Genomic DNA, 16545 nt, shown 5'->3' with positions numbered 1-16545 from the left:
TTTTTTGTGATCTATGTATCTTTAAAAAAAGACAATTTAATAAAAAAATAAAATAAATACAATATAAAATATTTTAAAAATTTAAAATATTGGTTTAGTCTTCTCATCCATGAACATGGAATGTTCTTCCATTTATTTATGTCTTCTTTGATTTCTTTTAGCAATGCATTGTAATTTTCTGAATACAAGTGCTTCATGTTTGGTTAGGTTTAATCCTAAATATTTGATTCTTATTTTTACTATTGTAAATGGAATTTTTTTCCTGACTTCCTCCTCAAATTGCTCATTACTAGTGTATAGAAATACTACTGATTTTTGCATATTAATATTACATCCTGCCACTGCTGAATTCATTTATTAGCTCTATTTGCTTTGATGTAGATTTTTAGGATTTTCTAGGTAAAGGATCGTATCATCTATGAATAGCAAAAGTATTACTTCTTCATTTCCAATTTTGATGCCTTTTATTTCTTTTTCTTGCCTAATTACTCTAGCTAGAATATCTAACACTGTATTACACAACAGGGGTGACAATGGATATCCTTGTTTTGTTCCTAATCTCAACAGAAAAGCTTTCAGTCTTTCACCATTGAGTAAAATGTTAGCTGTGGGTTTTTCATATATGCCCTTTATCATATTGAGAAAATTTCCTTCAATTCCTATCTTTTGTAGTCTTTTTATCAAGAAAGGATGTTTCATTTTTTCAGATGCCTTTTCTGCATCAATCAAGATGATTATGTGATTTTTCTTCTTTGATTTATTAATGTTGTGTATTATGCTGATTGATTTTATTGAACCACCCTTGCATGCCTGGGATAAAACCCACTTGATCATGATGAATAATTCTTTTTATGTGTGGTTGGAATAGATTAGCATGTGTTTTGTTAAGGGGGGTGTTTTCTTAAAACTTACACTGGAAGGACAATGAAAGAAAAAAAATGATGAATGGAAACTCCTTAAACTTAAACACTTCTGTGCTTCAAAGGACTTTTTTAGGAAAGTAAAAAGGCAGCCACCTGAATGGGAAAAATCTTTGGAAACCACATACCTGACAAGGGTTTGAATTCCATGTTATATAAATTGATCATACAAGTTACCAATAAAACAAAAAGCAACCCAATTTAAAATTGGGCAAAAGACTTGAATTGCCATTTTTCCAGAGAGGAAATACAAAATGCCAATATGTGCATGAAAAGATACTCAATATCATTAGCTATTAGGAAAATGCAGATCAAAATTACAATGAGATCTCATTTCATATCATATGGAATCATATAAAAAGCACATGCTAGACCATGCAGGGTTATATTCAAGAGCTCACAGTCTAATAAGAAAAATATAGAATGAGCATAAATAACTCAGATACAAGGCATGTGTAGTATATAACTCAGATCATGATGCTTGTGGGTAGTATGGATGAAAAAATATGAGAATTCAGGAAGGGAAGACATTGTAAAAAAAAAGAAAGAAGGAAGGAAAGGAGGGAGGGAGGAAGGATGGAGGGAAAGAGGGAAGGAAAATTGCAACATGCCCTGCTTGCCAATGTTGTTCAGAAAGATGAGGACATTGGGCTGTGGTAGCCCAGAAACACTTCATGGAAGGCTTCCTGAAAAAGACATCAGTTAAAATGTGTCCTGAAGGATAAACAGGCATTCTTTAGATGTAGGAGGAGGGAAGCATTTTAGGTAAAGGGAAATAAGCAAAGTTACGGAAATCTGAAACAACAACCATGTAAGCCAGAAAATCATAATCTAGGTGGTTTAGTATAATAAATGTCAAAGTTCAAACGTGCCTGGAATGAGGGCACCTGTAAAGGTAATAATAACTTATAATGGAAAGCTTCCAGTGTACCGAACTTGGGCAGTTTTTTTCTATTTACTCAACTCTCTGAGGTGGTGTTTTAGTTTCCTAGGCTGCTCAAGCAAATACCATGAAATGGGCTTTTAAACAATGGCAGTTTATTCGCTCACAGTGCAAGGCTGGAAAAAAAGCCCAAATCAAGGCCCCATTCAGGTGATGCTTTCTTCCTAAAGACTGGTGTTCTAGGGCTAGCTGCTGGTGATAATTGGTCCTTAGTTTGTCACATGGCAAGGTATATCGTGGCATCTTCTGGTCCCTCCCTTTTCTTCCGGGTTCAATTGATTTCAACTTCTAGCTGCTTCCTTTGTGGCTTTCTCTCTGTGTGGCTGAAGTTTATTCTGCTTATAAAGGACTCCAGTAATAGGATTAAGACGCATCCAGATTGAGGTGGGTCACACCTTAACTTAAGAGACTTCATCAAAAGGTCCTACTTACAATGGGTTTATACCCACAGGGATGGATTAAATTTAAGAACATGTTTTTCTGGGTACATACAGTTTCAATCCACCATAGGTAGGTAATATTTTTAATGCTCATTTTGCAAGTGAGGAAACTGAAACCCAGATAACTTAGGTCACTAATGCTTGCCATTGCCCAGCTCCTACGTCATTGAGGGCCCTAATAGCTATGTTGTAGAGCATTGACCCTGCCATGTAAGTGATGGGAAGATGATAACAGAATTTTAAGTAGGGATAGTGACCAGAAATCAGAAAATCTGAGATTGCAGTCACTACACTATAGCTAACTGTGACATTAGACAAATCCCCTTTTCTCTTTGGGCCTCTGTTATTTCATCTGTAAGATGAGGAAGATGATAAAGGGACTCATCTTAAAGATCCTTTTTAGCACTTTTATTCTTTGCTTCTGTAACTGAGGACAAGAGGTAAATACGGCAGGGGGGCTAGATTCCTGACTAGTGAGACTCATAGGCACTCTTTCCATGTACTTTGTTGTTCTCTATACATGCTTTATGTAGGTTACACCTCTTTCCTGGAATGCCCTCTAGCTTCCCTCCTGCCTTTCCAAACTATAGCCCATCTCCTATCTTTGAACTCTCACAGTGCTACCAACTGATCACATTCACTTTGGTCCCAATTATATGCTACCTTGTGTTATTTGCTAGTTGTTTCCTTTGTTTTACTCTTTTCTTTGCATCCCTATTTTGGGCCTCTCCTCTCATTTCACTTCTTAGTGTCTCTTAGCCCCTGTAGCCCTAATGGAGTCTCTGCTTCAAAGGGATATTGAAGAAAATGTTGTTAACCACTTCTTTCTCTTTTGACAGTGTGTGTGAACACAGCAAAGAGAATCTTATGTCCCCCTCCAACATGGGGGTGATATTTGGGCCCACCTTGATGAGAGCTCAGGAGGATACTGTGGCCGCCATGATGAACATCAAATTCCAGAACATTGTGGTGGAAATACTGATAGAGCACTCTGGCAAGGTATGTATTTCCCATCCTCACCATCACTCTTCTAACCATGATACATTCCTTCAGCCAACATTTAGCACTGTGTCTCCACAGCTGACTCAAGTTAATAATGGAAGTCAATCATATTTTGACATTTAATGGTAGTTGTGATTCTGTGAAATTCATTTTTTTCAGTAAATATTGCTTGAGCATGTAAATATTTTATTATCAGGCACCATGCTAGATACTATGAGTATAGAAGGAGAAAAATATCTATCCATGTCTTTAAAGAAGTAACAGTGTAAGGTAGGGACAAACATGTAAATAGAGAAAAGTGATAAGCATAAAAGAAGGTATATATATAATGAAACCATAAAGAAAGCAATGTTTTTATTTATTTAACCCCTATTCCTTTTACAATGGAATATAAGGTAGCTGGCTATGGAATATATAAAATACAAAGTAGCATATATTAGAATTAGGTCAATTGAAAAAGGGAAAGCAAGGGTAGAGATAGAAACTGAACACAAAAATGAGGCTGAGACAAGAAATATTTATTGACAAGTCCTGTGTACTTTATACAGATGGCTTTGCATTTGATTCTCAGCAAAGCATAATTCAGTATAAACTTTTCTGTAAGGAGAGCCTGATGATACAGAGCAGACAGTATCCACAGTTCAAATCTCAGCTCTGCCACTTATTAGATGTTAGATCATACATTAGCTTTAACGTAAGAGAAGTTTCTTTTCAGTCATGAAATAATGTTTTAGGATGTGGTTCAGGGCTGGTATGATGACTTGACAGGGTAAGGAATCCAGGTTCCTTCTTCCTTTTTTTTCCTTACCCCCACCTTGGTACCTGGTAACCCATATTCTAGATTCTAACTCTGCTAATTCTAATTATTTCATATCAGTGAGATCATATGATATTTTCCCTTTCGTGCCTGGCTTATTTCACTCAACATGTTATCCTCATGGTTCATCCATGTTGTTGCAAGTATCAGGACTTCATTCCTTTTTACAGCTAAATAATATTCCACTGTATGTATATACCACATTTTGTTTATCTATTCATTGATTGATCAACACTTGGGTTGCTTCCACCTTTTGGCAATTGTGAATAATGCCACTATGAACATCAGTGTTCAAATATCTGAGTTCTTGCTTTCAATTCTTTGGGATAAATACTTAGAAATGGAATTACCAAGTGATGTGGTAATTCTGTACTTAACTTTCTGAGGAACCACAAAACAGTCTTCCACAGCAGCAGCACCAGTTTATATTCCCACCAGCAAACGAATGACTGTTCCTATTTATCTACATCCTCTTCAACACTGGTAATTTTCCATTTTTCAAAAAAAAAATAGCCAATCTGGTGGGTATGAAGTGATATCTCACTGTGATTTTGATTTTTGATTTGCATTTCCCTTAATGAGCATCTTTTTTGTGCTTTTTGTCCATTTGTATATCTTCTTTGGCAAAATGTCTATTCAGGTCTTTTGCCCATTCTTTAATCAGGTCATTTATCTTTTTGTTGTTGAGATGAAGGATATCTTTATATGTTCTGGACATAAAACCCTTATCAGATATGTGTTTTCCAAATGTTTTCTCCCGAAGTTTCTTGTTGCTCTGCTATTTCTAGGGTGCTGCCTTCATCCTTATGATCAAACACTGAGAAGGATGATAGAGAGGAAGTAAAAAGAACACCCATTCTCTTGTAGGGCATTACCTAGAAGTCACATATATCATCTTCATTCACATACCATTAGCCAGAACATAATCTCATGGTCACACATAGCTGTAAAAGAGGCTGGAAAAATGTAGTCTATTTGGGGTAGCCATGTGCCCAGCTAAGGCATTAATTCTTTTACTAAATTAAGAAGGAAAGAATGGATATTGGATTATGCCTTACTTAAAATGAGCTTCTCTGATTGTCATATTTCAGCTCAGATGTGAAGATGATAATAAACTCCTACTATGTGATAGTCATATGCCACAGGCATTCAGCTAGTAAGTGGCAGAGATGAAATTTGAACCCAAGCACCCTGGCTCACATTGCAAGTATTTAATCACTATTCAGTGCTGGCTTATCAGTCATTTTGATAGAACGGTATTATTAGTTATATAAAGGGCATTTTAGGATTATCAAAGAGAGTCATATGGAAAATAAGACCTATTCCAGGTACTGAAGGAATAAAAAGCAGGTAGGTGAAACAGTGAAATGGCATTTCAGAAAGATATTCACAGTGTGAACAAAGCCACAGAGGCCTAAAATCCCAAGTTATTTGGAATAAAAAATAGAAATAAGGATGGTGTGAAATGAGATTGTACTCAGACAAAGTCCAGGTCCTAAAGGGACTTTACTGCCTTGCAAGGAGTTTGGAATTACTCTTGCAGGCAATGGGGAAAAATTGATTAAAAGTAGAGCAGTGACCTGTGATAAGAACTTATATTCCATAGACATTATCTTGGCTGCAGCAGTGTGAAGTATTGATCACAGAAAGAGAAACTAGTGCCATAGCCTGGGTAAGAGATGATTATAATCTTAGAAAACTGGAAAGAGGGCTAGGGAGCCAAAAGCAAGAGGACCTGGTAATTGGAAATGGAAGCTGTTGGAGAAAGAGAGAGATTTCTATATCATGGATTTCTGACTTGAGTGGTAGATGTCCTTAATACATAGGAGAAATACAGAAGGGGAAAGTTTTGAGGAGGTGGTGAAAAGCTCAGTTTGGCATAGGTTAGATTTGAGATTCCTCAAATATATCCAGATAGTTATCTTTAGCAAGTGAGTCTAAAGCAGGGTTAGACAAACTATTTCTTAAAGAACCATGTAGTAAATATTTTAGTCTTTGCAAACCATATTTTCTTTGTTGTAACTATTCAACTCTGCCATTGTACTGCAAAAGCCATAGGCAATATGTAGAGGAATGGATGTGTCTGTGTTCCAATAAAATCCTATTTACAAAAACAGGCAACGGGCCTGTGGGCATTAGTTTGCTGACACCTAGTATAAAGTTGAGTTCAGTGGTTCATTCATTCATTCATTCATTCATTCAACACATATTTACTGAGTTCCTGCTATGTGCCAGGTATTATTTTAGATGCTGGAGATACAACAGAGCATACAACCCAGAAATTTATACCCTTACCAAGCTTATATTCTAAAGGAGTTATAAAAGGAAGGATTCTAAATAAGTAAAATATATAGTATGATAGTAATGAATGTTAAGGAGCAAATAAAAAATATAACAGTATACGGGGGTAGGAAGTATTGGGAAATGGTTTTTCATTTTTAAACAGAGTAGTCAGAAAGCCCTCATTGAGAAGGTGATCTTTAAGCAGAGACTGTAATAACCGAAAATACACTCCATTCAGGTATCTGGGGGAGAAGTATTCTAGGCTGAAGAAATGGAAAGTGCAAAATCCTTGAAGCAGAAATGTACCCATTGTTTCAAGGTACAAGGAGGCCAGATTGATAGAGTGGATTAAGCTATGTGACCTTTCTACACATGCCTCTTCTATCACCTTTCCTGGACCTGTTGTTGGTGCTGGGGTTGGTGTATACTCAGGAGACCTGAATCTCTGGACTGTCCATGTGACAGCCAGGCCCTGAGCCTCAGCAGACTTGCAACTCCTACCCTCTGGTTTATTGGTCTTATCCCGGCCAGTGAACCGGGAGGTGAAGAAGGTCAACCACTACACGAGGGAGTAAAGAGTGCCTACAGCTGCAAGCAGGAGAATTGCATCCATCATCCATGTGGAATCTAAGCCCCCTCTTGATAAAGAGGTGGAGTGGATATACCCATCCCAGGGTCCACAGGATGGAGGAATAGAGTATGGATTAGAGTGGACTTACTGATATTCTACTGTGGAACTATTGTGATTAGTAATGGAAGAAATTGTAGCATTGATGTGGAGAAAGTGGCCACAGTAGCTGCTGAGGGTAGGGAGAGGGAAGAAGAGATATGATGTGGGGGCATTTTCAGGACTTGGAGTTGTCCTGGGCGGTACTGCAGGGACAGATGCTGGACACTGTGTGTCCTGCCATGGCCCATTGGGTGGACTGGGGGAGAGTGTATACTACAATGTAAACCATTGTCCACGTGGTGCAGCAGTGCTCCAAAATGTATTCACCAAATGCAATGAATGTCCCATGATGATGAAAGAGGTTGTTAATGTGGGAGGAGTGGGGTGCGGGGAGGTATATGAGGACCTCTTATATTTTTTGAATGTGACATTTAAAAAAAAAATAAAGAGAAAAAAAATAGAAGATGAATGTAGAGAAATAAAGGAGAGTGGGAATGGAATAGATCCTGTAGGGCCGTAAAATCAATTGGAAGGATTTTGGCTTTGCTCTGAGTGAGAAAGATGGAAGGTTTTCAGCAGTGGAGTGACATGTTTTTACTTATGTTTATGAGGACCATTCTGAGCTGCTGCATGGAGAATAGCTGCAGGGGACAAGGTTAGAAGTAAAGGCACTAATTAGGAGGCTATTTCAATAAGCCAGTCAAGAAATGGCTGTACCTTCAATAAGGGTGGTAACTGAAAATGGTAAGAAGTGGTCAGATGCTAAATATATTTTGAAAGCAGAGCAAACAGAATTTACTGACAAATTGTATATGGAGTGTGAGAGAAAGAGAAGAGTCATGGGTAACTAATAAGGTTTTTTCTTGGAGCACCTGGAAGGATGGAGTTTTCATTTACTGAGATTTACTGTGTGAGGAACAGGTTTGTAAGAGAGAAACAGAAGTTCAGTTTGGAACATGTTAGTTTGGATAAGCCTACAAGACAAATGAGGTTATAGAAGAGGAAAGGATTAGAGAAATAAGAGTTGATCTCTAGTACCATAGAGATGGTAGTTAAAACCAAGCAAATGTGTACTCTTCCTTAGGGAATGCTTGTAACAAGAAAATAAATGTTAGACCAAGAATTAAAATCTAGGAAGCATTGATATTTGAAGGACCAATAGGAGACCACAAGGAAAACTGAAAAAATAATGGTCAGTGACAGGAGAACTAAGAATGGGAGCCATGGACTCCTGAAAGGAGAGGATTTAAGAAGGAAGGAGTGAACAGTAGTTTTAATTTCCTAAGAGAAGTCATATAGTGTAAGCTCTGAAAAGTATCTAAATGTTTTATTTTTTAAAATAAAAGAAACACATGCACATGATAAAAATTTCAAACCACAGAGGAAGTATAGAATGAAAATCCAGGCCTCCCTTTACCCAGGCCCTAGTTTCCACTACATACTTCAACTGTTTCTTATTTATCATTCCAGCAAATGAAAAAGGTACATGTATCCACAGACACAGGTAATAATATGTTTAGTAAATTTTAATATGAATACATATTTACTATATTTTTAAATGTAGAAGATAAAGGACAATAGAAATGTAATGTTTAATAAAAGTAGCATTTCTGAAAACTGGTGACAAAGATGGGCTTTTTATTCAAGGGTGCTGGGACAATTGGTGATACATTTAGACAAAGATAAACTTAGATACATATGTCACACCATATATGACAATATGATCCAAATGGATTGGGGAACTAAATGTAAAACATGAAACTGCATTTACTAGAAGAAAATACAGGTGACTTCCTCTTTAACCTTGATGTAAGGAGAAAGGTTTTTCACTATGATTCGAACTCTGGAAATAATAAAAGAAAATATTGATAACTTCGATTGTATCAAAATAAAAACATTTGCATAGCAAAAACACAGTAAAGAAACTCAAAAGACAATCCTCAAACTTGAAGAAGCTATAAAAATCACATACTACAGGCAAAAAGCTTATATCATTTTATACCAAGATCTCTTAAAATTTGAAGGAAAAAGGAAAAAAAAAAAACCTCTATGGTAAGGTGGGAAATGCATATGAGTAGACAATTTGCCAAATTTTAAAAGATATAAAATAGCCTTAAACATAGGAAAAATGTTCACACTCACTCATAATTAGATAAATGCAAATTAAACTAATATTGAGATAACCATTTCTCTTTGAACAGATTGGTGAAAATTAAAAATACGACCACATATTATGTTGATGCGGCTATAGCATAAGAATTTTCATATATACTGAAGACATTAAATAATGGAGGTAAATTTAGCAATGCCTGACAAAGCAACAAATACAGTTAATTTTTTTTTCTTCAACTTTATTGAATGATGGAGTGACACTGTGTTAGAAGAAAAAATACCTTCCTTACAATTTTCCTTGGTTTACATTAGATTTCCAATGTATGGTTAATCTTAGTGTAATCTTTGGTCATCTGTTGCACTTCTCATTTTATAGTGTCTTTCTTTCTCTTTTTCTTCAATTTGATTGATATATATTAAAAAGCATAAATTCACCCAAAGAGTACAATCAGTGGTACTTTGAGACCTCCCCTCCAACCTGTGGTATCAGTAGAGAACCTGTGAGGTGCCTGGACTCCCATGAATGTTTGGCAATGATGAGGCTTCCTCTCCTTTCCTCAGTGGAGTAATGTCAGAGAAGGCCTTTTATAGATTCAACATCACTCCATGATAATGAGGCCACTCACTGGCATCAGAGCAGTAATGAAACACTCTTTCCCTTTCCAACCATCATATTATGAGCAGAGATCCCTCTCAACAATAACAAGTGGGGCATAAATAGTGAAGTAGTGAACCTGGACTTCCACCTTCACCTGGCAAAAATGAAGCAGTACCTCTCCTCCCCTGTTGCAAGAGAAGATTTAAATAAGAATCAGTCTCATAACATGCAAAATGTTTAGATTTCAACTGGAAATCACTCAACATACCAAGAAATAGGAAGATCTCAACATGAATGAGAAAAGACCATCAACAAACACCAACACCAAGATGGCACAGATCTTTGAAGCAGCCATCATAAAAATGCTTCAACAAACAAATAACACATTTTGAAGTAAATTAAAAAAGAAAATGTCAACAAAGTAATAGAATGTCACAACAAAGAAATAGAATATGTACAGAACCAAATGAAAATTTCAAAACCATAAAATATAATACAATAAGTGAAATAAAAACTCAATGGATGGGCTCAACAAAAGAATGGACAGAAGAGAGGAAAGAATCAGTGAGGTTTAATATAGAACAATAGAAATTACCCAGTGTAAACATCGCATAGAAAATAGACTAAAAAATGAACATAGTCCCAAGCACCTGTAGGATTTAAACAAAAGGTCTAACTTTTTGTACCATTGGAGTCCAAAAAGAAGAAGAGAGTGAGAATAGAGCTAAAAAGTATTCAAAGTATATATTTCACAATTTAATGTGATTTTATTTTTATGGGAGTGTTATATTATCTAATAAAATTAATTTTCAGTTAAAAATAGTATTCAAAGAAATAATGTCTAAAATTTCCCAAATTTGGCAAAACACCTTCAGATTCAAGAAGCTGAACAAACTCCAAACAGGATAAACCCAAAGATATCCACAGCAAGCTTCATAATAAAGTTCTGAAAACCAAATGCAAAGAAAAAATCTTGAAATCAGTGAGAGAAATGAGACCTTACCTATAGGGGAAAAACAATTCAAATGGCAGAGAACTTATTCCATGGATACCAGAAGGAAGTGGCATAATATTTATCAAATGCTGAAAGAAAAGAATTATCAAGTAGAGATTCTATATCTTGTGAAACTATGCCAAAGCAACGAAGGGGAAATCAAGTTTTTCTCAGATGAAAGAAAGCTAAAGAATTTATTGCCAGCAGATCTACTCTAAAAATGGCTAAAAGATGTTCTGTAAACAGAAAGGAACCGGTAAAAGGACTTTCAAAATATTAGGAAAGAAGAAAAAACAATAGAAAGATAAAAATATGGATAAATATAATAATATAATAGAAAGATAAAAATATGGATAAATATAATAAATATGGATAAAGACCTCTTGAGTTTTCTAAATTAAATATGATGGTTAAAGAAAAAGTGTAATACATTCTTTTATGTTTTCAATAAATAAAGGAAATATACATGATGATTATAAAAAGAGGAAAGTAAAAGAGTGTGAAGGGATATAAGCCTTGTACAATTCACTCAGATGGGTAAAATACTGACTTTAGTAGCCTTTGATAGATTACACACACACACACTCACCACTAGAGCAACCAGTAAAAAAAAAATATACAAAAAGATTCACTCAAAAACAGTATAGATAAAACAAAATGGAATTCTCAAACATGTTCAAGTTACATACATAAGTACAGGACAATGAAATAGAAATTTTTAAAAACAGGAAAAATAGAAATCTAAAAAGGAAGTGCTAAATGTAAGTCCTAATATAGCAATAAGTACATTAAATGTAAATAGTGTAAACATTAAAAGACAGATTGGGAGAGCATTAAAAAAACCTGATCCAATGATATATCATTGACAAACTCACTTCATATACTATTATATAGTTATAGTGAACATAAAAGGATGGAAAATACATACCATACAAATATTAATCAAAAGAAAGCAAGATTGGCTATCTTAATAGAAGATAAAGTAGACTTCAGAATAAGAAAATTACCAGGGAGAAAAAGGCACATTGTTATAATGAAAAATAGGTCAGTCCACTAAGAAGACATAGAAATCCTAAATGTGTATGCATCAAGCAACAGAGATTCAAATTATATGAAAAAAGAACTGTTAGAGGTAAAAGGAGAAATAGAAAAATCCATGATTATACCTGCAGACTTTAACACCTCTCTCTCAGCAAGTTATAGTATAACTAGACAAAATCAGCAAGGATTTCGGAGAACTCAAGTGCATCATCAACTAGCAGGATCAAATAAAAAATTATAGAACACTCCACCCCTACAATATCAGAATGCACATTCTTTTCAAATGACCATAAAACATATATTGTATCCTGTGATATAAAACAAATCTCAAAAATCCAAAAGAATTGAAATGATACAGAGTGTGTTCTCTGAACCACAATGCACAATGGAATCAAACTAGAATTCAGTAACAAAAGGACAGCATAAAAATCTCTGACCATTTGGATACTCAAGAGTATACTTCAGAATAATTCATGGATAAACAAACAAAGACTCTCTAGAGAATAAATTTAAACCAAACTCAAGGTAAATGAAAGTACAAATATCTAAAATATATATATTGGAATTTATTTGAAGCACCTATAGCAGTGCTGAGAGGTAAATTTATAGGAATAATTGCTTACACTAGAAAAGAGGAAAAGTCTGAAATAAAAAATCTAAAACCCCACTTCAAGAACCAAGAGGAAAAGGAAGGCAAAATAAAACCAAAGCAAGAATAATGGAAGAAATAATAAAGATAAAGTCAGAAATCCCTGAACTTTAAGCCAGAACATCAGTAGAGAAAGCCAAAGAAATGAATTGGTAGTTCTTTGAAAAGATCTATAAAATTGACAAATCTCTAGCAAGACTGACAATACAAAAGAGAGAAGACACAAATTACTAATATAAGCTATGAAACAGAGAATATCACTTCAGAGCCTGCAGATATGAAAGGAATAAGGGGATCATGTGAATGCATCCAAATTTGACAACTTATAATGAAATGGACCAATACCTCAAAAAAGTAGAAATTACCAAAACTCACCCACAATGAAACAGATAATATGAATAGCCCTTTGACTACTAAGGATAATGATTCATAATTAAAAAGCATCAGAAAAAGAAATATTGAGGCCCAGATGGTTTCAGTAGAGAATTCTATCAAATGTTTGAAGAAGAATTAACACCAGTTCTAAACAATCTCTTCCAGAAAACAGAAGACAAAGGAACATTTCCCAAAGTATATTGTGAGTACAGTGTTTCTCTCATACTGAAACCATAAAAAGACAATACAAAAGAACTAAAGACCAATATCCCTCATGAACATAGATGCAAAAAATTCTTAAAATATTAGTAGATAGAATTCCTCAATATCTAAAAAGAATTATAAAATGTGACCAAGTGGTGTTTATTCTAACAGTGTAAGACTGGGTCAATATTTAGAGATGCATCAATGTAATATACCATATTAACTGGTTACAGAAGAAAAATAACATGATCATATCAATTTGTGCAGAAAAAACATTTGAAAAATTCAATATCCATTCATGATAAAAATCCTCAGCAAACATGGAATAGGGAGGAATATCTCCAACTTGGTAAAGAAAATATACAAAAAAACTATAGCTAACATCCTATTTCATTGTGAAAGACTGCTTTCCCTTAAGTTTGGGAGCAAGGCAAGGGTGTTCCCTCCACTGCTATTCAACATAGTAATGGACATTCTAATCAGTGCAATTAGGCAAGAAAAGAAAACACATACACATGAGAAAGGAAGAAATATAGTAGTCCCTATTTGCAGATGGCATGATTACTTGCATACAAAATTTCAAGGAATCTATTAAAAAAACTCCTAGACTAATAAGAGAGTTTAACCAGGTTACAGGATACAAGATCAACATACAAAAATCAATTGCATTTGTATATGCTATTAGTGAGTATATGGAAACTAAAATTTAAAATACAATGTTGCTCAAATGTGGCCACTCTCTAAGCCAAACTCAGCATGTAAATGCATTTCCTTACCCCCAGTGTGGGACATGACTCCTGGGTACAAGCCTCCCTGGTGCCAAGGGATTACTACCAAACACTAGCTTGTGATGGAATTAGAAAAAAAACCTTGAATAAAAGGGGGAAAGGGTAAAGACAAATGAGTTTATATGGCTAAAAGACTTCAAAAAGAGTCAGAGGTCATCAGAGGGGTCACGCTTATGCACATCTCAGCAGGATCCCAGAGACAGCCAAAGTATATACAACCCCAGGTACTGGTGCTCCTGAGGGCTATGGAGACACACAGGTTCTACAGTCATGGCAGATGATGAATCTGGAGTTCAGTGCCTTATCAGTGGGCCCTACTTTGGAATTTGTGCTCCTGAGTGTGATGGAGTTAGACTCAGATGTGACCTTTCTACACATGTCTCTCCTGTCACTTTTACTGAACCTGTGGTTGGTGCTGGAGTTGGTGTATAATCAGGATACTTGAATCTCTGGACTGTTCATGTGCCAGCTGGGCCCTGAGCCTCAGCAGAGTTGCAAATCCTACTCTCCAGTTGGTTGGAATTACCCAGGTCAGCTAACAGGGAGGTGAGAATGGTCAACCACCACACCTGAGAGAGTCTACAACTGCAAGCAGGAGTAACCACGTGGGATCAAAGCTCCCTCTCAATTTAGAGGTGGAGTGGCCATCACCATCCCAGGGTCCACAGTGTGGAGGAATAAAATATGGATTAGAATGGACTTACTAGTATTCTACTATAGAATTATTGTCACTCGAGCTATGGAAGAAATTGTATCATTGATGTGGAGACACTGGCCACACGAGTTGCTGAGTGCAGGGAGAGGGATGAAGAGGTGTGATATGGGAGCATTTTCAGGACTTGGAGTTGTCCTGAATGATATTGCAGGGACAGATGCAGGACATCATATATCTTGCCATAACCCACTGAATGAACTGGAAGAGAGTGTGAACTACATTGTAAACTCTAATCCATGCCGTGTAGCAGTGCTCCAAAATGTATTCATTAAATGCAATGAATGTGCCACACTGATGAAAGAATTTGGTGATGTGGGAGGAGTGGGGGGGTGAGGAGTGGGGGTATATGGGATCCTCATTTTTAATGTAATATTTTGTATGATCTGTGTATCTGTAAAAAAATATTTTAATCTATTAAAAAAACTTATGTACACACAAGTACATGTCCATGAATGTTCATGCAGCTTTCTTCATAACAGCTCCAAACTGAAAATGACTCAGATGTTCTTCAGTGGGTGAATGGTTAAACAAATTGTGGTACATTCATACCATGGATTACTATTCAGCAATAAAAATGAATGAATTATTGATACATGCAATAACTTGAATGAATCTCAACATTATACTGAATGAGAAAGGTCTATCACTGAAGGTCACATAATGTATAATTTCATTCATACAACATTGTAAAATTATGGAAAGCAGATTAATGATTGTTAGTGATTAGAAATGGTGGAGGTGGGTGGGACAGTGGGTGTGACTGTAAAGTAATTACATGAGAGTTTTACATTGTAAAACTAAAATCAAACTCTACACACTATCACTGTACACCAGTTGGTGGTAAATTTGTTTGTCACAGATTATGGGTTAACAATTTTGAAAATAATTTAAATGCATTCTAGGATTAAATAAATAAGTAATTATATCATGGATAATGAAAACTAGATACCTCACTAATTGAACAAAGAAGTTAAACATATGCAAAGGGGAAAGCTAGAATGATCACTATGATCATTGGTTTGAAATGTAAGGAATTGATATGAGCTCATAGGTTTTAAAAATACAAATAGACATAGAAATGAATATGGATATGCATTTTTCTATACATGGGTGGAGATATATGTATCTCCTAGGTGTGTCTGTGAGGACCTAAAAGCAATGGCACTCCAGTGACAGTAAGCATACTTAGGATCCAGGTCTTGGCTTCTTCCTTCAATCAAAGAGCCAGGTATTTTTTATGAAATAGAAGATTCAAGGACTGGGGCTTGGAAAATACAGAATGAGATCAAAATGTCTTGTGGTTCCTGAAAGTAAGGAGTGCTCAAAAAATATCATGGACATAATGCAATGGCACAAGGGCCAATTGTAAATTGCTCCCAATGATCCAAGAAGGAACATTTGTGCAGTGAAATAAATAATAGTATTGTATTATAACATGTAGAATTAGCTATCTGTGACTCCTTACTAATACGAGTAAATAATAGAATAAATAAACACATGGAATTGAAGAAATTGATATTTCTTACAGTAAAATTACAATTAACAAATGTAGAAGGAATGAGGGAAATAGAAAATCATCATGAGACAAATTCCACGAAAGTTTGCACACAAGAGCCATCAATAAATACTAAAATTATTAGACAAATGTATGATAAGAATCAGGATATTTGCATAGTCACAACATATGTCCCCACCAGATTAATGACAAGGGGGAAAATAGTAGCTTTACAGTGGAAAAACTTAGTATTATCAGTGATAAGATGTATTAATATCTTGTGTTACTAATATCTTGTGCTGAGAAGAGCACAAAATCATTTCTTCACAGAAATGTGTAACCTCCATCTAGTCATGAGAAGACATCAGAAAAATCCAAGTTGTCAGACATTTGGCAAAGTAACTGACCAGTTCTATGTACTTTTGCCCTGTAAGGCAACATTCATAGGTTCTGGAGATTTGGATATGGACAACTTAGGGAGACGTTATTCTGTTTACCA

At 35.4% G+C, this 16545-nt stretch overlaps 1 protein-coding gene across 2 annotated transcripts in view; it reads left to right on the top strand.

Annotated features, from left to right (window-relative positions):
* OPHN1 (oligophrenin 1) overlaps positions 1-16545 on the top strand; it is a 540428-nt gene that overhangs the window by 443079 nt on the left and 80804 nt on the right. For both annotated transcript variants that reach the window (XM_004482489.3, XM_004482488.3), the window contains exon 19: positions 3143-3302. In XM_004482489.3, coding sequence (XP_004482546.1) covers positions 3143-3302 — 160 coding nt within the window. The remainder of the gene's footprint in view (positions 1-3142; positions 3303-16545) is intronic.

Source organism: Dasypus novemcinctus, chromosome X, assembly GCF_030445035.2.
Source record: "Dasypus novemcinctus isolate mDasNov1 chromosome X, mDasNov1.1.hap2, whole genome shotgun sequence".
NCBI classification, from domain to species: domain Eukaryota; kingdom Metazoa; phylum Chordata; class Mammalia; order Cingulata; family Dasypodidae; genus Dasypus; species Dasypus novemcinctus.
The sequence above is the reverse complement of the archived record's forward strand: the minus strand, read 5'-3'. Positions and strand labels throughout refer to the sequence as shown.